The 25834-nt window shown below is 49.6% G+C and overlaps 1 protein-coding gene across 1 annotated transcript in view; it reads left to right on the top strand.

Moving 5' to 3' along the window:
• The first annotated feature begins 326 nt into the window (after nt 1–326).
• LOC133360051 (collagen alpha-1(V) chain-like) overlaps nt 327–25834 on the top strand; it is a 28391-nt gene continuing 2883 nt past the window's right edge. Inside the window, exons 1-6 of the mRNA XM_061578630.1 lie at nt 327–357; nt 7359–7412; nt 8225–8582; nt 9358–9470; nt 11003–11071; nt 22985–23227. Of these exons, the coding sequence (XP_061434614.1) occupies nt 8261–8582; nt 9358–9470; nt 11003–11071; nt 22985–23227 (747 nt within the window). The 5' untranslated portion in view covers nt 327–357; nt 7359–7412; nt 8225–8260. The remainder of the gene's footprint in view (nt 358–7358; nt 7413–8224; nt 8583–9357; nt 9471–11002; nt 11072–22984; nt 23228–25834) is intronic.

The following is a 25834-nucleotide window of genomic DNA, read 5'->3' on the forward strand; positions in this document are numbered from 1 at the left end:
CTTGCCCGCGTGGGCTCGCGCTGGAAAGCGCGTCCATCATCTTCGCGGGGCGGGGGGGGGGGGGCAGGGGGGAGCGGTTGGCCGCAGCGATTCGCGTCCGACGCTGCCGCTCGTCTGCACCGGTCGGCCCCCTAGGTTGACTCGGCCTCAAACGCGCAACCCCCATTGGGAGGCAAAGGCTGGCCGAGGTCGCGGTGCACCGTCACGGGCCGCTCGCTTGACAGCGCTTGCCCGAGGACGGTCTGTTGTCGAGGCTACACGGTGGGGCAACGTGCGTGTCTTCACCTTTGTGTTTGTGTGCGCGTGTGCGTGTGTTTGCAGGGCCCGCCAGGACCAAAGGGTGCCAAGGGTTCAACGGTACGAGCTCGCTAATGACGATCGTGGCGACGACCCCACAAAAGGGCCCCCCCCCCCCCCGCGTGACCCCCTCCCTCTCTCCCCCTGACCCCCCCCCCCCTCTACCCGACTGACCCCCCCCCCCCCCCTCCTCCCCTCCAGTTCCGTTGCCCAACCGGCATTGCCGAGATTGGTCGGGATTCTCTGAAGCAGCGAGTTGATGATTTCAGCGCGGTCACCATAGACTCACATAGAGACCCATAGACTCGCAACAGAGACCCATAGACTCACATGGAGACCCATAGACTCACATAGAGACCCATAGACTCACACAGAGACCCATAGACTCACATCGAGACCCATAGACTCACATAGAGACCCATAGACTCGCAACAGAGACCCATAGACTCACATCGAGACCCATAGACTCACATAGAGACCCATAGACTCACATGGAGACCCATATACTCACATAGAGACCCATAGACTCGCAACAGAGACCCATAGACTCACATCGAGACCCATAGACTCACATAGAGACCCATAGACTCACATCGAGACCCATAGACTCACATAGAGACCCATAGACTCGCAACAGAGACCCATAGACTCACATGGAGACCCATAGACTCGCACGGAGACCCATAGACTCACAATAGAGACCCATAGACTCACAACAGAGACCCATAGACTGACATAGAGACCCATAGACTCACAATAGAGACCCATAGACTCACATCGAGACCCATAGACTCACATAGAGACCCATAGACTCACAATAGAGACCCATAGACTCACACAGAGACCCATAGACTCACATAGAGACCCATAGACTCACAACAGAGACCCATAGACTCACATAGAGACCCATAGACTCACAACAGAGACCCATAGACTCACATAGAGACCCATAGACTCACAACAGAGACCCATAGACTCGCGTAGAGACTTCATAGACTGACATAGAGACCCATAGACTCACAACAGAGACCCCATACACTCACATAGAGACCCATAGACTCACATAGAGACCCATTGGCTCACAAGAGAGACCCATAGACTCACATAGAGACCCATAGACTCACAACAGAGACCCATAGACTCGCGTAGAGACCCATAGACTCACACAGAGACCCATAGACTCACATGGAGACCCATAGACTCACATGGAGACCCCCATAGACTCACAACAGAGACCCATAGACTCACATAGAGACCCATAGACTCACACAGAGACCCATAGACTCACAACAGAGACCCATAGACTCACAACAGAGACCCATAGACTCACAACAGAGACCCATAGACTCACAACAGACCCCCATAGACTCACAACAGAGACCCATAGACTCACATAGAGACCCATAGACTCACAACAGAGACCCATAGACTCACACAGAGACCCATAGACTCACAACAGAGACCCATAGACTCACAACAGAGACCCATATACTCACAACAGAGACCCATAGACTCACAACAGACCCCCATAGACTCACAACAGAGACCCATAGACTCACATAGAGACCCATAGACTCACAACAGAGACCCATAGACTCACATAGAGACCCATAGACTCACAACAGAGACCCATATACTCACAACAGAGACCCCATAGACTCACATAGAGACCCATAGGCTCACATAGAGACCCCATAGACTCACAACAGAGACCCATAGACTCACATAGAGACCCAATAGACTCATAACAGAGACCCATAGACTCACGTAGAGACTTAAAAGACTCACATAGAGACCCATAGACTCGCATAGAGACCCATAGACTCGCATGGAGACCCCATAGACTCACATATAGACCCCATAGACTTGCAACAGAGACCCATAGACTCACATAGAGACCCATAGACTCACAACAGAGACCCATATACTCACAACAGAGACCCCATAGACTCACATAGAGACCCATAGGCTCACATAGAGACCCATAGACTCGCATAGAGACCCATAGACTCACAACAGAGACCCTTAGACTCACATAGATACCCCATAGACTCATAACAGAGACCCATAGACTCACATAGAGACCCATAGACTCACAACAGAGACCCATATACTCACAACAGAGACCCCATAGACTCACATAGAGACCCATAGGCTCACATAGAGACCCCATAGACTCACAACAGAGACCCATAGACTCACATAGAGACCCCATAGACTCATAACAGAGACCCATAGACTCACATAGAGACCCATAGACTCGCATGGAGACCCCATAGACTCACATAGAGACCCCATAGACTTGCAACAGAGACCCATACACTCACATAGAGACCCATAGACTCACATAGAGACCCCATTGGCTCACAACAGAGACCCATAGACTCACATAGAGACCCATAGACTCACATAGAGACCCATAGACTCACATAGAGACCCATAGACTGACATAGAGACCCATAGACTCACAACAGAGACCTATAGACTCACAACAGAGACCCATAGACTCACAACAGACCCCCATAGACTCACATAGAGACCCATTGACTCACAACAGAGACACATAGACTCACAACAGAGACCCATAGACTCACAACAGAGACCCATAGACTCACATAGAGACCCATAGACTCACATAGAGACCCATTGACTCACAACAGAGACCCATAGACTCACAACAGAGACCCATAGACTCACATAGAGATCCATAGACTCACATAGAGACCCATTGACTCACAACAGAGACCCATAGACTCACAACAGAGACCCATAGACTCACATAGAGACCCATAGACTCACATAGAGACCCATTGACTCACAACAGAGACCCATAGACTCACAACAGAGACCCATAGACTCACATAGAGATCCATAGACTCACATAGAGACCCATAGACTCACATAGAGACCCATAGACTCATATAGAGACCCATAGACTCACATGGAGACCCATAGACTCACATGGAGACCCATAGACTCACAACAAAGACCCATAGACTCACATAGAGACCCATAGATTCATAACAGAGACCCATAGACTCACATGGAGACTCATATACTCACAATAGAGACCCATAGACTCACATATAGACCAATAAACTCACATAGAGACCCCGTGGACTCGCAACAGAGACCCATAGACTCACATAGAGACCCCATTGGCTCACAACAGAGACCCCATACACTCACATAGAGATCCATAGACTCACATAGAGACCCATAGACTCACAACGGAGACCCCATAGACTCACATAGAGACCCATAGACTCACATAGAGACCCATAGACTCACACAGAGACCCATAGACTCACAACAGAGACCCATAGACTCACAACAGAGACCCATAGACTCACATAGAGACCCATAGACTCACATAGAGACCCATAGACTCACATAGAGACCCATAGACTCACAACAGAGACCCATAGACTCACATAGAGACCCCATAGACTCACAACAGAGACCCATAGACTCACAGAGAGACCCATAGACTCACAACAGAGACACATAGACTCACATAGAAACCCCATTGACTCACAACAGAGACCCATAGACTCACAACAGAGACCCATAGACTCACATAGAGACCCATAGACTCACAACAGAGACCCATAGACTCACAACAGAGACCCATAGACTCACACAGAGACCCATAGACTCACATAGAGACCCATAGACTCACAACAGAGACCCATAGACTCACACAGAGACCCATAGACTCACAACAGAGACCCATAGACTCACAACAGAGACCCATAGACTCACAACAGAGACCCATAGACTCACAACAGAGACCCATAGACTCACAACAGAGACCCATAGACTCACATAGAGACCCATAGACTCACATAGAGACCCATGGGCTCTGTGTAAGGCCCATTGAGCTAAGTAGCTCTTTCTCAGTGGTGACCCGGCCATAACTCGCTGACCCCGTGTCCCTACTGTGAAAATGAGCTTCAGAGTTTATCGGATTCCTCCCGCAATCTAAATAAAGATTACGATTCTGTAGCAGGCAAGTCACACGGGAGGGCTGGATTCCGACGGGAGGGTTTCATATAAAAAGCAGAGACATTATATGTACATGGCCGATAAACAATTTGAATTGCGTGCAATCGAAATCTGGTGACCAATCCATTGAACGAACAATCTTCTCCGGAAATCTGCGTTCTCACGTGGGGCTTTTACTGACGACATGAACAGGCTTGTGATGGCTGCAGCAGCAGCAGATAGAGAGGGGGTGGGGGTGTCAGAATAATCGAGGTCAGCCACTTTAACCCATCCAAAATTACTCTTTGGTTCTTTCGGTAAAGTCACGTATAAAGAGAAAATAATAAATTAAATACTAGCATACGACGTTTCCATTGCAACACGAGCAATTATCATCAGGTATAAATGAAATAGAAACACAAACAGTCAACACCCTACCTGGTTGATTACGTTCTTCCTGAGAATGCTAAATTTGAGAGAGAGATAAAACACAGAACCAGAAACATATAGACATACATATAAGCAGAGAGAGATAACACAGAGATACATAGAGAGAGAGAGAGACGTGCATAGGCACACAGAGAAACCACGACTTTACCGAAAGAGCCAAAAAGTAATTCCTGCAGTCACGAAAGCTCCAAATTAAGTATGAACCCCATCCACAATGTCGACGCCACAGTTGAGGCTTGGCTTGAATCTAGTTCCGCGAGCTCCAGTTTTAAGGTGGTTGCTGCCACCTTCCGCGCTCTCTCTCCCTCCTCTCCCTCCTCTCCCCCATCTGCTCTTTCTCCTCTCTCTCATCTCTCTCCCCCCACCCAGTGCCGGATGAAGTTAGTGCGTGGGCCTGTAGAATGATGTTATAAAGGGGCCCTAAATATAAAAAACACATAAATATTAAAACACACATTTTTTATTTGCACGGTAAAGTAATTGTATCGTTTTCATTTGCTATGCAGCCAGATAATACGACAAATCGCTAAACTTAATCACCCAGTCGTTCATAAAAGTCGAAGGCGGTATAGTACTATAGTAATAGAGCAAATGCAGAATCACTGAACCGGACTTGATGATAGCTTGAAAGTGTTAAGCGCGGGGCCCTTTAAAGTGCGGGGCCCGTAGCTACATAGGTAGTTACTTTTGCTACTACGATAATCCGGCACTGCCCCCCCCCCCACCACGCTCTCTCGTTGAGTTCTACGGCGCTAGGGGACACGCAAAGCGGTCGCCTGCGCGGACAACGCCGATTAATAAAAAAAATTGTATTTTGTACGTTCGCGAGCGCGTGCACGGGGTCCCGTGTCGTTGATCGAGACGTCAGCGACGACGTTCCTGACGCGTTCTATCGCGGGATTTTTTTTTTCCGGGCAGTGGTGGTGGGAGGGGTAGTGTAGGGGTGTGCGTGATGGCTTCAGTTAAGTGGCGCCTGCTTGTCGTTTTAATGGGCTTTAATGTTTAGTTCTTTTTTTCCGGACGGAGGAAGCAGGTGGGCTCTTTCCGCCGAGACCGGCTTACGGCTGACGTCGGCTCCTGCCGCAGGCCGGAGTCTTGACAGGAGTACTCGTTAGGGGGGAACAGACACGATGTGACCGCGATGCCCGCCGTTGGCTAATGGAGCTTTTAGCATTTCATCGTGGTGGAGCCCAGGAATATCAATATTCACGTCAACAAGTTGGCTGCCACGGTTTTAGCTTTTTTTAACGCTTCGGCAGGCAACTTCGGTTGGGGAAAAAAAGCTGGAATTTTACGGCATTGGCTTCGTCGGTCTCTCTGTCTATCCATGGATGCCATCTGCCCATGTCTGTCCGCTTTTCCCCATCTGGCCGGGTGTGTCCGTACGTTCGTCCGTCTGCCCGTGCGTCCTCCCAGTGGGGCGGAGTGGGGCGGAGTGGGGCGGAGCGATTACGGTAACTCGTGGTGCCGCGGTCGGAGACGCTCGCGATTGCATGTGACTCTCGTGCAAAGTCGCGTTGCCGCTGGCGGAATTCGAGTCTCCCGAAAAATCTCGGGAGACTCGAATCAAAAGAGGAAGAAATTTAAAATAATTTGCGAACATGCAAATTCGTTCCATTTGCCCTGACAGCTTCCTGTTGGGCTCACGTTCCACTAATTAATTACTTCCAGGGACTGACGCGTTGCAGAAGCCACGCGTTGATGCTTTTTTTTCTCTTTTGCCTCCACGTTTTATCTACCGAGCGTGGCGCATCGCCTCTCCGCGGTCGGGAGGTCTGGCGTTCGGCTCGGTTTCTTTTTTGCCGGCGCCAGGTCGGCTGCTCTCAGGAGGTGCCCAGGATAAGAGCGTAATTGACGACAGCGAGCTGGGGCCATTGGAAGAATAGGTTTTACCCTGTCTGGCAATTCAACAGGCGGTGTTAAGATGTTATGACACCGAACAGAAACCTTTCGCAATCACGTACTGCATTAACCACACACGGTACTTATAGTGAACATGAAAAAAAACGCTCTGGTAGTGTATGATGATGCATTGTCTTTGAATCTGATTGGTCCACACCAGAGACAGCTTTCTTTAGAGCCCAGTCTCAAACAGTGTCAGACCAGAGGACGCCAAAAGGCGAACAGCACAAAGACAATGCCACTGTCAGGGCATTGAGAGCTCGGGGTGAGCAGCCCTCCTTTGCCAGCATCAAAATATAAGAAGCGGTTTCACCCTTTCTGGCAATACAAGATGTTAGAACACCAAACAGAAGCCTCTTGCAAGGTATCATGTCTGCATTAACCACACATTCTGTGGTTAACATGCAAACAAAGATCATTCACTGGTAGTATATTCATTGTCTTTGAAATGCATGCTCGGAGCATTTTTGTTTGCATGCAAACATGGCAAACAAGCTCAGGGCATGTTTAGCAAAGAAAAAAATGTCCCACAGATACCAACTCTTTATTTTATGACGGGGTGGGTACACTTAACCGACCTACTCGCACATCTGCCCGTAACCCCCATCGTCCACCCAGCAAGTCGGACGCCCCGACCTTTTATACGGTTTGCCGGTGTTCTAATCTTCTAGCTTGTGTGGCGTGTAATATTCATTGTGCGTGTGTGCGTGTGTTCATTCTAGGGGGCATCCGGTCCCAAAGGTGAACTGGGCCCCCCAGGAGCTCCCGGCCCTCCCGTGAGTTGCGCCAATTCCGTGCCGACACATTGTGACCGTGCGAGCTTTTTAGAGAGCGTCAGATTTTCGGGGCCTTAGGGCGAGCGGCTTCTGTGTTGGGCCTTGGAGCCTGTCGGCCCATGTGAGCCCGTTTCTAAGCATCCGTAATAATAAAAAAGTATATAATGAGATTAAATATACCGGGTGTTTGAAAATGCTGGACCCGATTTGAAATCGCTAAATCTCTGCAACCACGAACCGCCCATGAATGAAACTCTTTTCACTGAAAGGGTGGGGCATAGCGTTTAAAATGATTACCGCTAGATGCCTCTTCCAGCGCACAAACAGCCCCTAGCCTTAGTCATTCACAAGGCGTTTTGCGTTCTGCAGTTCTGCAAGACTGAATTCGTAATTACGGTGCAGCATGCATTTCAACGGTGTTTCGGCATTGATCCGCCAATGTCAAAGAGCATTCGTCGTTGGTACCGACAATTTGAGGAAGCAGGCTGTTGATGTAAGGGGAAGAGCACAGGGTGACCACGCACCTCAGAGTAAAACGTTAGAAGAGAGGCGTTTTGGACGAATTCAACTATCGTCTCGATGTTGTCCGTACAGCAGGTGGAGGGCACATAGAGCATTTATAAAATGGATAGTAAAACTTAATAACTCATTAAACCGTTTGTAACTTTTCGTGTAATTGTAACATGTTGCCATCGTGAAATTTACTGCTTTGAAATTGGGTCCATCTGTTTGAAGCACTCTGTCATAAAAAACAAATGTAAAATACACTCCACCACCACCACCACCACCACCCCCGGCAATCCTTCCCCCAGGGACCTCCCGGCGACGTCATCAACCCGTTCCCGCTCATGGGCGAGCTCCGGTCGCGCCGATCGGTGGACGCCAGCCTGCCCATGGACGGGGAGCGGCTTCCCTTCTCCGATTACGGCGAGGCGCCGGCCGGCCGGGGTCGCGACGCCGCCGCCGGCGCCGGCGGCACCGGCGCCAACCGGGTGGCCGATCCGGATCCGGACGCCTACCTGGACTACGAGGACGGCATGGAGGAGATCTTCGCGTCGCTCAACTCGCTCAAGATCGAGATCGAGCAGATCAAGCACCCGCTGGGCACGCAGAGCAACCCGGCGCGCACCTGCAAGGACCTGCAGCTCTGCCACCCGGACTTCCCCAACGGTGCGTTCGCCGGATTTGGCAAGGGAATTGAGCAACGCACAGCCGACGTCGATGTCGCCGTCGGTAGGATGAAATGAAAATAAAAAATGCTATTGCCGGCGGTTGCGGCGCCGACACCATCAGAGGGATGCGGGATTTTTTTTATTTAACACGTAGGCTTTCACGACCAATATCATCCATAATGCGGGTGTTTTTGGGTTAGATTGCGTAAATATAAATGTGTCGTTAAATCCGCCACCGCCCGACACAGCCAATCAGTAAAGGGTTTGTCACGTAAACGGAACGTGGCCAGTCCGTTACTAGTACAGCACACACCGGTTGTGTGTTGGAGAGCAAAGCCACAACATTTACAATCTGAATACAGATTCGAATCGGTACGTTCTGTTTACGTGACAAACCTTACTAATTGGCTGTGTCGGGCGGGGTGGCGGGTTTAACGACACATTTCTATTGACGCGATCTAACCCAAAAAAACCCTCATTTTGACATTCATAATGTAATAACGTTTCAATGTTTATACGGTGATGTCACCCGCGATAGCTTGATCCTTGACCTCGCAACACCGCTCAGTCCATAACACACGGGGGTGACACGCACGAATCCAGTTTGTTCTCAGCCGGGGGGAGTAAACCGGCATGCGCTCGGGAGAATGCCCCCCCCCCCCTCACGCGTGCGAGGTCGAGGGGGGACAACGCTCGATCCCCCCCGTACCAAAGGCAAAAGCTCCACGCACACTCCCCCCCCTTGTCCCCCCCCCCCCCCCCTCCACGCGCAGGAGACTACTACATCGACCCGAACCAGGGCTGCTCCGGAGACTCCTTCAAGGTTTTCTGTAACTTCACCAGCGGCGGAGAGACCTGCGTCGTGCCGGATGAGCGCACGGCCTCGGTGAGGAGTCGCCCCCCCCCCCCCTCGCCACCCTCCCCCCCTCTCACCGTCTCACCCCCAAACCCCTGCCAATGGATCGAGACGTCGCGACGGTTCTGTTTACGTGCTGCCGCTGTCATTGTTACGACGATGGCGGTGACGGTGACGGTGACGATGGCGGTGACGGTGACGATGGCGGTGATGATGGCGGTGACGACGATGGTGACGACGATGGTGACGATGTTGGTGACGACAATGGTGACGATGATGGTGACAATGATGGTGACGACGCTGGTGATGACAATGGTGACGATGATGGTGACGATGATGGTGATGATGGCGGTGATGATGGCGGTGATGACAATGGTGACGATGATGATGCTTTGGACACCAAGGGCTCGAACTGTTACAGCCTCACGTCACTATACACTACACTACTATACTGCTATACACTACACTATACACTACTATACACTACACTATTATACACTACACTACTATACACTACACTATACACTACACTATACACTACACTGCTATACACTAACATCTACTACACCATACACTACTATACACTACACTAAACACTACTACTCTACTATACACTACACTGCTATACACTACTCTACTATACACTACACTATACACTACACTATACACTACTCTACTATACACTACACTATACACTACACTACTATACACTACACTACTATACACTACACTATACACTACACTACTATACACTACACTATGCATTACTATACACTACACTATACACTACACTACTATACACTACACTATACACTACTATACACTACACTACTATACACTAAACTATACACTACACTACTATACACTGTTACACCCTCGGTGTGAAACCCTTTGCACGTCCGCAACATCAAATGCAGTCCGACTTTCAAGCAACATCTGAAGGCCTCTGTCTGGGTCAGGGCTTTCTAGCAGCCCTGAGAATTGACTTGTCTGCCAAACCTGTTAACCCCTTAGCAGTGCCCTACCTTATTACAGACCAATTCAGAACTTATTGGTCACCCCGTCCCATTATACATCTCAGCGTTCATCCTACAAAGTCCCATCACGAGGGAGAAACACAAACAAATAGACATTTATTTTTGCCCGTATTGAAATGGCTGTACGCCGTATGTTCCTGAAAACTCCATGTCCATGTCCAAGAATACGGAGTAAACCGTGATGGGTTGACAGGGCATGTATAAACGTCATTATTATTAAATTATTATTGGTGACGATGCCGCGTGTTACCCCGGGAGGGCCTCGCGGAGTCTCATGACTTCCTTCAGGAGGGTCCCTGCCAAGGTTTTCGCTGACGACAGCGACAATCGGGGTTGTGATTACGATGACGATTCTCAAAGCACGCTGAGCTTCCCACACCGGCATATCGCCAGCTGTAACGACCGCGACGATCACGGCGCTTGATGACGATGGCGACGGTGGCGCCGCCGCCGCCGCCGGTGTTGATGGCAGCGGAGATGACAGCGACAGCGACAATAAAGGATGCCGATTGATGTGCTTCACAGGTGAAGATGTCGTCGTGGCCTGGGGAGACCCTGGGCACGTGGTTCAGCGAGTTCAGCGACGGTCACCCGGTAAGAGTCAACTCCCCCCCCCCCCGCGCGTCCACCCTCTCGACCCCTTGGCAGTGATGGCTGTGGCGGGGGGTGAAACACAACTATAATAAGATCCATGGCAATCTTGATTTGAAGCTTTCGTGACTGCAGGAATGCATACTCTTTGGTTCTTAAGGTAAAGTCAGCAGTTTCACTGCTGGATTATTTTTTTTCCCCTGAGGACGACCGCTTGTGTTGCGGTCGAAACGTCGTGAATTATTATTTTAATTTACTTTTATTTCTCTACCTACGTGACTTGTGGTGAATTGGCGCTCTGAGGAAGGCCCATTGCCCGAACCGTCGCCTGCTATATATTCGCTTTCATTTGAAGGCTACGCCGTGTAGTTATTGACGAACCTGTTGGGAGTTTTTGTTTTGTTGCGACAGCAGTGAAATGCAGTGCAGGGCAGGCTCACGCTTGCAGCTAAGATAACAGGGCATTAAATAATAATGATAATGATGCAATTTGAAACGCGCCCGATATTTCACAGATGTATGGACTTATTTTGCGCTGCACAAAGCTAATCGACGGCCCAGTGGGGGGGGGGGGGTCAACAAACTAAAAACAACAAAAGCAGCTCTGAAATATATGAATTGGTCAATCCATATGATTTAAAAGTGTGCGCAGTTTCATTGGGCTTACTCATATCGGAAGGTGAAGAGCGTTCCAGACGGCCGCAGGAGTGCACCTGCAAAGTGCCGCGCACTTTAAATTGATATCGTCGATGACGGCGACTCTGGGGTGGTGTCGCTGAGAGCCAGGAGAGAAAGAACGTCGTGGAGGGGAGTGGGGGTGTAGGGGGGGGAGGAGCGAACGCTGCTACTGCTGCCACCGCTAGGCTGTGCGATCACCAGGGTGCCAACACTTGCATGGGGAAATGGAGTGAGGGGGGGTGTGGATGGGGAGGGGCGCATCTTTGTAAATAAAATTAAAAACCCACCAGCCAAATTATTCTCAAAACTATGCAAATGCACAGACAAAACAAAGGCGCTACTGAATCACATTGCCATGGGATAGCCCGCCTACAGAACCCATGAACGTACACGGGTTGCTACTTTGAGATACAGAGACTCCTCGACTTACGAAAGAGTTAGGTTCAAGAGGTCCGTTCGTAAGTCGATTTGTTCGTTAAGTCCAAACTTTATTCCCGTCAATTCAGAACGTGTTGTATGTACACTAAACACGGGGGATGGCTTTAAAAGTTATAAAATCTCCTGTTGACGTAGATGCCACTGGTTCTTCACGTTCTGCAGATGTAGATGCCACTGGTTCTTCACGTTCTGTAGATGTAGATGCCACTGGTTCTTCACGTTCTGTAGATGTAGATGCCACTGGTTCTTCACGTTCTGCAGATGTAGATGCCACTGGTTCTCCACGTTCTGTAGACGTAGATGCCACTGGTTCTTCACGTTCTGCAGATGTAGATGCCACTGTCTCTTCACGTTCTGCAGATGCCACTGGTTCTTCATGTTCTGTAGACGTAGATGCCACTGGTTCTTCATGTTTTGTAGATGTAGATGCCACTGCTTCTTCACATTCTATAGATGTAGATGCCACTGATTCTTCACGTTCTGCAGATGTAGATGCCACTGGTTCTTCATGTTTTGTAGATGTAGATGCCACTGCTTCTTCACGTTCTATAGACGTAGATGCCACTGGTTCTTCACGTTCTGCAGATGTAGATGCCACTGGTTCTTCACGTTCTATAGACGTAGATGCCACTGGTTCTTCACGTTCTGCAGATGTAGATGCCACTGGCTCTTCACGTTCTGCAGATGTAGATGCCACTGGTTCTTCATGTTCTGTAGACGTAGATGCCACTGGTTCTTCATGTTCTGTAGATGTAGATGCCACTGCTTCTTCACATTATATAGATGTAGATGCCACTGATTCTTCACGTTCTGTAGATATAGATGCCACTGCTTCTTCACGTTCTGTAGATGTGGATGCCACTGGTTCTTCGCCTTCTATAGATGTAGATGCCACTGGTTCTTCACGTTCTATAGATGTAGATGCCACTGATTCTTCACGTTATGTAGATGTGGATGCCACTGGTTCTTCGCCTTCTATAGATGTAGATGCCACTGGTTTTTCACGTTCTATAGATGTAGATGCCACTGATTCTTCACGTTCTGTAGATGTAGATACCACTGGTTCTTCACGTTCTGTAGATGTAGATGCCACTGGTTCTTCACGTTTTGGAGATGTAGATGTCACTGGTTCTTCACGTTCTATAGATGGTGATGCCACTGATTCTTCACGTTCTATAGATGTAGATGCCACTGGTTCTTCACGTTCTGCAGATGTAGATGCCACTGGTTCTTCACGTTCTATAGATGTAGATACTACTGGTTATTCACATTCTGCAGATGTAGATGCCACTGATTCTCCACGTTCTGTAGATGTAGATGCCACTGGTTCTTCATGTTCTGCAGGTGTAGATGCCACTGGTTCTTTACGTTCTGTAGATGTAGATGCTACTGGTTCTTCACGTTCTGCAGATTTAGACACCACTGGTTCTTCACGTTCTGCAGATGTAGATGCCACTGGTTTTTCACGTTTTGGAGATGTAGATGTCACTGGTTCTTCACGTTCTATAGATGTAGATGCCACTGGTTTTTCACGTTTTGGAGATGTAGATGTCACTGGTTTTTCACGTTCTATAGATGTAGATGCCACTGGTTTTTCACGTTTTGGAGATGTAGATGTCACTGGTTCTTCACGTTCTATAGATGTAGATGCCACTGGTTTTTCACGTTTTGGAGATGTAGATGTCACTGGTTTTTCACGTTCTATAGATGTAGATGCCACTGGTTTTTCACGTTTTGGAGATGTAGATGTCACTGGTTTTTCACGTTCTGTAGATGTAGATACCACTGGTTCTTCACGTTCTGCAGATGTAGATGCCACTGGTTCTTCACGTTCTGTAGATGTAGATGCCACTGATTCTTCACGTTCTGTAGATGTAGATACCACTGTATCTTCACGTTCTGTAGATGTAGATGCCACTGGTTCTTCGCGTTCTGCAGGTGTAGATGCCACTGGTTCTTCACGTTCTATAGATGTAGATGCCACTGGTTCTTCACGTTCTGCAGATGTAGATACCACTGGTTATTCACATTCTATAGATGTAGATACCACTGGTTATTCACATTCTATAGATGTAGATACCACTGGTTCTTCACGTTCTGTAGATATAGATGCCACTGGTTCTTCACGTTCTGTAGATGTAGATGCCACTGGTTCTTCACGTTCTGTAGATGTAGATGCCACTGGTTCTTCACGTTTTGTAGTTGTAGATGCCACTGGTTCTTCACGTTTTGCAGATGTAGATACCACTGGTTCTTCACGTTCTGCAGATGTGGAAGCCACTGGTTCTTCACGTTCTGTAGATGTAGATGCCACTGGTTCTTCAAATTCTGTAGATGTAGATGCCACTGGTTCTTCACGTTCTGCAGATGTAGATGCCACTGGTTCTTCACGTTCTGTAGATGTAGATGCCACTAGTTCTTCATGTTCTGCAGGTGTAGATGCCACTGGTTCTTCACGTTCTGTAGATGTAGATGCCACTGGTTCTTCATGTTCTGTAGATGTAGATGCCACTGGTTTTTCACGTTCTGTCGATGTAGATGCCACTGGTTCTTCAAATTCTGTAGATGTAGATACCACTGGTTTTTCACATTCTGTCGATGTAGATGCCACTAGTTCTTCATGTTCTGCAGGTGTAAATGACACTGGTTCTTCACGTTCTATAGATGTAGATACCACTGGTTCTTCACGTTCTGTAGATGTAGATGCCACTGGTTCTTCACGTTTTGGAGATGTAGATGTCACTGGTTCTTCACGTTCTGTAGATGTAGATGCCACTGGTTCTTCACGTTCTGTAGATGTAGATGCCACTGGTTCTTCACGTTTTGGAGATGTAGATGTCACTGGTTCTTCACGTTCTATAGATGTAGATGCCACTGATTCTTCACGTTTTGCAGATGTAGATGCCACTGGTTTTTCACGTTCTATAGATGTAGGTAACACTGGTTATTCACATTCTGCAGATGTAGGTACCACTGGTTCTTCACGTTCTGTAGATGTAGATGCCACTAGTTCTTCATGTTCTGTAGATGTAGATGCCACTGGTTCTTCACGTTCTGTAGATGTAGATGCCACTGGTTCTTCACGTTCTATAGATGTAGATGCCACTGGTTCTTCACGTTCTGTAGATGTAGATACCACTGGTTTTTCACGTTCTATAGATGTAGATGCCACTGGTTCTTCACGTTCTATAGATGTAGATACCACTGGTTCTTCACGTTCTATAGATGTAGATGCCACTGGTTCTTCGCCTTCTATAGATGTAGATGCCACTGATTCTTCATGTTCTGCAGGTGTAGATGCCACTGGTTCTTCACGTTCTGTAGATGTAGATACCACTGGTTCTTCATGTTCTGCAGGTGTAGATGCCACTGGTTCTTCACGTTCTATAGATGTAGGTGCCACTAGTTCTTCATGTTCTGCAGGTGTAGATGCCACTGGTTCTTCACGTTCTGTAGATGTAGATGCCACTGGTTCTTCACGTTCTATAGATGTAGATGCCACTGGTTCTTCAAATTCTGTAGATGTAGATGCCACTGGTTCTTCATGTTCTATAGATGTAGATGCCACTGGTTCTTCACGTTCTATAGATGTAGATGCCACTGGTTCTTCATGTTCTGCAGGTGTAGATGCCACTGGTTCTTCACGTTCTGCAGATTTAGACACCACTGGTTCTTCACGTTCTGCAGATGTAGATGACACTGGTTCTTCACATTCTGTAGATGTAGATGACACTGGTTCTTCACGTTCTGCAGATGTAGATGACACTGGTTCTTCACGTTCTGTAGATGTAGATGCCACTGGTTCTTCACGTTCTGCAGATTTAGACACCACTGGTTCTTCACGTTCTGCAGATGTAGATGCCACTGGTTTTTCACGTTTTGGAGATGTAGATGTCACTGGTTCTTCACGTTCTATAGATGTAGATGCCACTGATTCTTCACGTTCTATAGATGTAGACACCACTGGTTATTCACATTCTGCAGATGTAGATGCCACTGGTTCTTCACGTTCTGCAGATGTAGATGCCACTGGTTCTTCACGTTCTATAGATGTAGATGCCACTGGTTCTTCACGTTCTATAGATGTAGATGCCACTGGTTTTTCACATTCTGCAGATGTAGATGCCACTGGTTCTTCACGTTCTGCAGATGTAGATGCCACTGGTTCTTCACGTTCTATAGATGTAGATGCCACTGGTTCTTCACGTTCTATAGATGTAGATGCCACTGGTTTTTCACGTTCTGTCGATGTAGATGCCACTGGTTCTTCACGTTCTGTAGATGTAGATGCCACTGGTTCTTCACGTTCTGAAGATGCCACTGGTTCTTCACGTTCTGTAGATGTAGATGCCACTGGTTCTTCACGTTCTGTAGATGTAGATGCCACTGGTTCTTCACGTTCTGTAGATGTAGATGCCACTGGTTCTTCACGTTCTGAAGATGCCACTGGTTCTTCACGTTCTGTAGATGTAGATGCCACTGGTTCCTAATGTCCTGCACATGTAGATGCCACTGGTTCTTCACGTTCTATAGATGTAGATGCCACTGGTTCTTCACGTTCTGTAGATGTAGATACCACTGGTTCTTCACGTTCTGTAGATGTAGATGCCATCGCCAACATCTGTTGTGCGGCGCTGGAACTTATGACTTTCGGTCCGAACAGACAACTAGACATACGGACAGGTTTGTTCGTATCTCTGAAAGTTCGTAAATCGAATGTTCATAATATTTGAGACCTGGCTGGATCGTGGGCATGATGGCTCACCCAGAATGCTGTTTTTGTGGCTGGTCACACTTGAGAATATTTTTTTTTTACATTACCAGCAGATGGAATTTAGCCTTAACATACTATTGGGGCAATTGCTGTTAGCGAGCACCTATGAAGGCTGGCACGGCACACGAGGCGTTGGGTGACCAGCACCACTCCCGGCCGCCTTTGTCTCCCCGGTGGCGATGTTTACACACCACACCAGAGAATCATTTGAGGCTGAGTCGACCTAGGGGAGGCCCAGGACTGGTTCAGATAATCGTCTCTGGTGTTGTCAGTGAGCGGGAATCACACTCGGGTAGCCAGGTTCGTAGCGCGGCGTAGCGCTAACCCCTACGCCACCGCTCCCCATCAAACACACCAAAGACAAAGATCCCCCGTATAGCCTCTAACAGACTGTTGGGGAAAGTGCTGTTAGCGAGACCCTATAAACAGACCACACGCGCACACACTTTTGTTATTATCAAAACACGAGCGCGTTTAAAAATGAAACACACGGCGCTCACAAAAACCTCGCCACCCGAGCATCGCACCCACCCAGCGTTGTCACGCATTCAAGTTCATCGCATGGTAACATACGTGATGCACGAGGCACACGTGAGAAAACGAGCGAGCAAGGCTTCGAGGGCAGAAACGAACGCGAGCGAGCGAGCGAACGAGCGGGCGAACGAGCGGGCGAGCGAATCCCGCAGCTCCGCGGTTGTCACAGCTGCGGCTCCTTTATGAGGTGGGAGCGGGGGGGGGGGGGGGGGGGGTGCTTCTGCGCTCGTGCAGAAATCCAATATCTCCATCTCCACAGCCCTCCGTGAAGCGCCCGCGAAAGTGGGGGGCGTTGTTAACGGGTCGTTAAAATTGCGGCACCGACCCAGCGAGGTTGGTGGGGGGCCCATCGGCGACTCGTGGCTCGCGATGGTCGCGTCGGAGGCGGCGGTCGTTTGGGGGTGCCGAGTTCGGATGCTGGGTTTGAGTCGCCCCAAGGGCGCATAGATTGACGGCCGCGTTCGAGCGTGGCGAGAGTTGGTGCTCTCAGCCTGGTCACCAACAACTTACATCGACGACGCATCGGACTCCTCACACAGAGACCCATAGACTCCTCACACAGAGACCCATAGACTCCTCACGCAGAGACCCAACGACTCCTCACACAGAGACCCATAGACTCCTCACACAGAGACCCATAGACTCCTCACGCAGAGACCCAACGACTCCTCACACAGAGACCCATAGACTCCTCACACAGAAACCCATAGACTCCTCACACAGAGACCCATACACTCCTCACACAGAGACCCATAGACTCCTCACACAAAGACCCATAGACTCCTCACACAGAGAGAGAGAGAGAGACCCATAGACTCCTCACACAGAGACCCATAGACTCCTTCCACAGAGAGAGAGAGACCCATAGACTCCTCACACAGAGACCCAAAGACTCCTCACGCAGAGACCCAAAGACTCCTCACACAGAGACCCATAGACTCGTCACACAGATACCCATAGACTCACACAGAGACCCATATACTCCTCACACAGAGACGCATAGACTCTTCACACAGAGACCCATAGACTTACACAGAGACCCATAGACTCACACAGAGACCCATATACTCCTCACACAGAGACGCATAGACTCTTCACACAGAGACCCATAGACTTACACAGAGACCCATAGACTCACACAGAGACCCATAGACTTACACAGAGACCCATAGACTCACACAGAGACCCATAGACTCATATAGAAACCTATAGACTCACACAGAGACCCATAGACTCACACAGAGACCCATAGGCTCACATGAAGATCCACAGACTCACACAGAGGCCCATAAACTCACATAAAAACCCATAGACTCACACAGAGACCCATAGGCTCACATGGAGATCCACAGACTCACACAGAGACCCAAAGACTTCTCACAGAGAGACCCATAGACTTCTCACACAGAGACCTATATACTCACACAGAGACCCCTAGACTCACACATAGATCCATGGACTCACAGAGAGACCCATAGACACCTCACACAGATCCGTAGATTCACAGAGACCCATAGACTCACGCAGAGACCCATAGACTCACACAGAGACCCATAGACTTACACAGAGACCCATAGACTCACACAGAGACCATAGACTCATATAGAAACCCATAGACTCACACAGAGACCCATAGACTCACACAGAGACCCATAGGCTCACATGAAGATCCACAGACTCACACAGAGACCCAAAGACTTCTCACAGAGAGACCCATAGACTTCTCACACAGAGACCTATATACTCACACAGAGACCCAAAGACTCCTCACGCAGAGACCCAAAGACTCCTCACACAGAGACCCCTAGACTCACACATAGATCCATGGACTCACAGAGAGACCCATAGACTCGCACAGACCGAGTTGTGATTAAACCGGTGTAACAGGCCGGAGTTAACCCACAGGCCATAGTATACCCGGGGTTAAAACGGCCTAGGCTAGATTATACCCGGATATATTACGGCCTCGGCCAAATTATGCCCCTATAGGCCAAATCATAGCCCCAGTAATAGTGTTGAGCGATATACACATGAATTACTACATTTTCCCAACATTTTATTTAAAACTGGAAACACATAGAATTTGATTGCTTCAACCAGAAAAAAAACTTTAATAATAACCCTAAACCTTAAAATGCTCCAATTGATCAAATTGAGATTCTTGCTTCCATTTATACGCTTTTTAGATATCGATTGAAGTTCGTTGTCGGCTGTTCTCTGTGTGGATAATTGCCTTTGAACTTTCACATGGGGCATATTCTGGCCTAGAGGGGTATGGTCTGGACCAGACTAGTTTAAACTCCCGGGTATAGTTTAGCCTAGGACACTCTATCTCCCCGTGTATACTCTGGCCTGGGCCAAACTATACCCAGGTTTAATCAGGGAAGGTGGTTATTTTAGCCTGTTACACCAGGTTCTTAAGTCGAGTGCATTGATGGTTTCAGCACGGTCACCAATGACAGCACGAAATAACTCTCAAGTTCTAATTTGGGGTGTCCCTTTATTCGTGGGCAAGGGGGCCTTTGCTGCACCCCCCGCCGTCCCCCACACGCACAGATTTTGGTTGCCGTGCGCTGAAGAGTTATCGGCAAACATCACGGCTAATGCGTCCGTATCGCTCAATTACCGCCTCGCTAACGAGCTGACGCCCCCCACCACCACCACCGCCTCTCCTCCCCCACTCCCACCCTCCCTCCCCTCCACCATCGATTTGTTGATCAATTGACCACGGCGGAGGCACGGCAAGCAGCGCCACCACCATGCCCCCACGCCTCTCATCCTCGTCTCCCTCTCTCTGCTCCGGGTACCCGCCGGTCGCGACCAATTACGTCGCGTGCACGTCGCTTCTCTGGCGGTCGATAACCAATTACGGTGGCGGTGGTCAGCGTCGGGAGGTGTCGGTACAGAGGAGAGAGGGGGGGGGTTATGAGGTCGTGGAGTCAAAATCAATCCTAATTAGCCCCCCCCCCCAACACACACATCCCCATTAACGGAAATGAAGGAAAAATTAATTAGGCCTTCTAGCTCGCCCATCCACTCGCCACCGCCCCCTCCGTCCCGATGGCTGCACAGACCCCGCGCGGATCGATGGAGGCGCGGTGGTAGGGACGCGGCCAGCACCCCCCTAGGTCGACTCAGCCTCAACTCAGTGGCTGATGTGCGGTGTGCACGCATCGCCTCTAGGGAGACAAAGGCGGCCGGGCGTGGTGCTGGCCGTACTGCCACCGTGCACCCTGTTGTCCTTCACCCCCCCCCCCCCGCTGTACACCCCCGATTAGCACAGTTGACTACGTACGGTGCGAAAGAAGTTCTACGTACATACGTACAGCCAATAGACTCACACTGCCCATAGACTCAACACTGCCCATAGACTCAACACTGCCCATAGACTCAACACTGCCCATAGACTCAACACTGCCCATAGACTCAACACTGCCCATAGACTCAACACTGCCCATAGACTCAACACTGCCCATAGACTCAACACTCCCCATAGACTCAACACTGCCCATAGACTCAACACTACCCATCGACTCAACACTGCCCATAGACTCAACACTACCCATCGACTCAACACTGCTCATAGACTAACACTGCCCATAGACTCAACACTACCCATAGACTCAACACTGCCCATAGACTCAACACTGCCCATAGACTCAACACTACCCATAGACTCAACACTGCCCATAGACTCAACACTGCCCATAGACTTAACACTGCCCATAGACTCAACACTGCCCATAGACTCAACACTGCCCATAGACTCAACACTGCCCATAGACTCAACACTGCCCATAGACTCAACACTGCCCATAGACTCAACACTGTCCATAGACTCAACACTACCCATAGACTCAACACTGCCCATAGACTCAACACTGCCCATAGACTCAACACTGCCCATAGACTCAACACTGCCCATAGACTCAACACTGCCCATAGACTCAACACTGCCCATAGACTCCACACTGCCCATAGACTCAACACTCCCCATAGACTAACACTACCCATAGACTCAACACTGCCCATAGACTCAACACTACCCATAGACTCCACACTGCCCATAAACTCTACACTACCCATAGACTCAACACTGCCCATAGACTCAACACTGCCCATAGACTCAACACTGACCATAGACTCAACACTGCCCATAGACTCAACACTACCCATAGACTCAACACTGCCCATAGACTCAACACTGCCCATAGACTTAACACTGCCCATAGACTCAACACTGCCCATTGACTCAACACTCCCCATAGACTAACACTGCCCATAGACTCAACACTGCCCATAGACTCAACACTACCCATAGACTCCACACTGCCCATAAACTCTACACTACCCATAGACTCAACACTGCCCATAGACTCAACACTGCCCATAGACTCAACACTGACCATAGACTCAACACTGCCCATAGACTCAACACTGCCCATAGACTCAACACTGCCCATAGACTCAACACTGCCCATAGACTCAACACTGCCCATAGACTCAACACTACCCATAGACTCAACACTGCCCATAGACTCAACACTGCCCATAGACTCAACACTGACCATAGACTCAACACTGCCCATAGACTCAACACTACCCATAGACTCAACACTGCCCATAGACTCAACACTGCCCATAGACTTAACACTGCCCATAGACTCAACACTGCCCATAGACTTAACACTACCCATAGACTCAACACTGCACCATAGACTCAACACTGCACCATAGACTCAACACTGCCAATAGACTCAACACTGCCCATAGACTCAACACTGCTCATAGACTCAACACTGCCCATAGACTCAACACTGCCAATAGACTCAACACTGCCCATAGACTCAACACTGCTCATAGACTCAACACTGCACCATAGACTCAACACTGCCAATAGACTCAACACTGCCCATAGACTCAACACTGCACCATAGACTAACACTGCCCATAGACTCAACACTGCCCATAGACTCAACACTGCTCATAGACTCAACACTGCCCATAGACTCAACACTACCCATAGACTCAACACTGCCCATAGACTCAACACTGCCCATAGACTCAACACTACCCATAGACTCAACTCTACCCATAGACTCAACACTGCCCATAGACTAACACTACCCATAGACTCAACACTACCCATAGACTCAACACTACCCATAGACTCAACACTGCCCATAGACTCAACACTGCCCATAGACTCAACACTACCCATAGACTCAACTCTACCCATAGACTCAACACTGCCCATAGACTCAACACTGCCCATAGACTCAACACTACCCATAGACTCAACTCTACCCCTAGACTCAACACTGCCCATAGACTAACACTACCCATAGACTCAACACTCCACCTCCGATCAGTATGGTTGGAGCAAATTAAGTTGAACGTCCACACGTACACCGCACGCGCGACACGGCGTAGCCACCGCCACCGTGACGACGATGACAACCCTCTCCCCCCGCCCGCCACCCCCCCTTTAGCTCTCCTACGTGGACCTGGACGGCAGGCCCGTAGGCGCGGTGCAGATGACGTTCCTGCGGCTGCTCAGCTCGTCCGCCCGGCAGAACGTCACCTACCTGTGCCGAGACGCCGTGGCGTGGGTGGACGCGCACGGCGGGGCCGGCTCTCCGCACGCTCGCTCCGTGCGGATGCTCGCGGCCAACGACGAGGAGATCTCGCACGACGCGAGCCCCTACGTGCGGGCGCTGCACGACGGGTGCTCGGTGAGTCGGACCCTCCCGTCCGTCCCCCTTCCCTCGCTTTCGCGGCGATCGTGTGTCGGGACGGTTGGGCGGTTGAAATTGTTTGACAGGTGGCTCGCGCGTGGTGTGTTTGACATGTTGCGTGTGTTTGACATGTTGCGTGTGTTTGACATGTTGCACGTGTGTATGTTTGACATTTTGTGTGTGTGTGTGTTTGTAATGTTGCATGTGTGTGTGTTTGACATGTTGCGTGTGTGTGTGTTTGACATGTTGCGTGTGTGTATGTTTGACATGTTGCGTGTGTGTATGTTTGTAATGTTGCATGTGTGTGTTTGACATGTTGCGTGTGTGTGTGTTTGACATGTTGCGTGTGTGTGTGTTTGACATGTTGCGTGTGTGTGTGTTTGACATGTTGCGTGTGTGTGTGTTTGACATGTTGCGTGTGTGTGTGTCTGACATGTTGCGTGTGTGTGTGTTTGACATGTTGCGTGTGTGTGTTTGACATGTTGCGTGTGTGTGTTTGACATGTTGCGTGTGTGTGTGTTTGACATGTTGCGTGTGTGTGTGTTTGACATGTTGCGTGTGCGTGTGTTTGACATGTTGCGTGTGTGTGTGTTTGACATGTTGCGTGTGTGTGTTTGACATGTTGCGTGTGTGTGTTTGACATGTTGCGTGTTTGTGTGTTTGACATGTTGCGTGTGTGTGTGTTTGACATGTTGCATGTGTGTGTGTGTGACATGTTGCGTGTGTGTATGTTTGACATGTTGCGTGTGTGTGTGTTTGACATGTTGCGTGTTTGTGTGTTGACATGTTGCGTGTTTGTGTGTTTGACATGTTGCGTGTGCGTGTGTTTGTGTGTTTGACATGTTGCGTGTGTGTGTGTTTGTGTGTTTGACATGTTGCGTGTGCGTGTGTTTGTGTGTTTGACATGTTGTGTGTGTGTGTGTTTGTGTGTTTGACATGTTGCGTGTGCGCGTGTTTGTGTGTTTGACATGTTGCGTGTTTGTGTGTTTGACATGTTGCGTGTGCGTGTGTTTGTGTGTTTGACATGTTGTGTGTGTGTGTTTGTGTGTTTGACATGTTGCGTGTGTGTGTGTTTGACATGTTGTGTTTGTGTGTTTGACATGTTGCGTGTGTGTATTCTTGACATGTTGCGTGTTTGTGTATTTGACATGTTGCGTGTGTGTGTGTTTGACATGTTGCGTGTGTGTGTGTTTGACATGTTGCGTGTGTGTATGTTTGACATGTTGCGTGTGTGTATTCTTGACTTGTTGCGTGTGTGTGTGCTTGACATGTTGCGTGTGTGTGTGTTTGACATGTTGCGTGTGTGTGTGTTTGACATGTTGCGTGTGTATGTTTGACATGTTGCGTGTGTGTGTGTTTGACATGTTGTGTGTGTGTGTGCTTGACATGTGTAGTGGCGGTTGGCGCTAGGCCGCGCTACGAGCCCGGTGACGCGAGATCCATTCCCCGCTCACGGCCAACACCCAGTGACGATTATCTGAACCGGTCCTGAGCCTCACTCCCCTAGGTCGACTCAGCCTCAAATGAATAGCTGATGGGGTGTGTAAACATCGCCACCGGGGAGACAAAGGCGGCCGGGCGTGGTGCTTGCCACCCAACCCCTCGTGTGCCGTGCCGGCCTTCGTAGGTGCTCGCTAACAGCACTTGCCCCAACAGTCTGTTACAGGCTACACGGGGGATCTTTGTCTTTGTTTGAAATGTTGGAGGGGTAGATGCAAAGTAGCCAGCGATAGCGCACACGTCACGTGCAACGGGTGACACTTGGAGGTTCCTGGACAGACACTCAGTCATCCCTTACCTGACCGCTCCATGTTGGGACTTGTCGTGATGGTGTGATGGTGCCGTGATGGTGTGGTTTGTCGTGATGGTGCCGTGTGATGGTGCCGTGATGGTTGTGGCGTGCCATGTGATAGTGCCATGTGATGGTGCCGTGATGGTGTGGTCTGTCGTGATGGTATGGTGATGGTGTGGTGTGTCGTGATGGTGTGATGATGGTGTGGTGATGGTGTGGTGTCTGGTGATGATGTGGTGATGGTGTGGTGATGATGTGGTGATGGTGTGGCATGCCGTGATGGCGTCACGATGGTTGTGGCATGCCGCGAGATGGTGCCATCTTGGTTGTGGCGTGCCATGTCATGGTGCCGTGATGGTTGTGGCGTGCCATGTGATGGTGCCGTGATGGTGGTGGCGTGCCGCGTGATGGTGCCGTGATGGTTGTGGCGTGCCGTGTGATGGTGCCGTGATGGTTGTGGCGTGCCGTGTGATGGTGCCGTGATGGTTGTGGCGTGCCGTGTGATGGTGCCGTGATGGTGGTGGCGTGCCGTGTGATGGTGCCGTGATGGTGGTGGCGTGCCGTGTGATGGTGCCGTGATGGTGGTGGCGTGCCGTGTGATGGTGCCGTGATGGTTGTGGCGTGCCGTGTGATGGTGCCGTGATGGTTGTGGCGTGCCATGTGATGGTGCCGTGATGGTTGTGGCGTGCCGTGTGATGGTGCCGTGATGGTTGTGGCGTGCCGTGTGATGGTGCCGTGATGGTTGTGGCGTGCCGTGTGATGGTGCCGTGATGGTTGTGGCGTGCCGTGTGATGGTGCCGTGATGGTGGTGG

Source organism: Lethenteron reissneri, chromosome 67 (genome assembly GCF_015708825.2).
Source record: "Lethenteron reissneri isolate LAM-NWPU_2019-01 chromosome 67, ASM1570882v1, whole genome shotgun sequence".
Taxonomy (NCBI): domain Eukaryota; kingdom Metazoa; phylum Chordata; class Hyperoartia; order Petromyzontiformes; family Petromyzontidae; genus Lethenteron; species Lethenteron reissneri.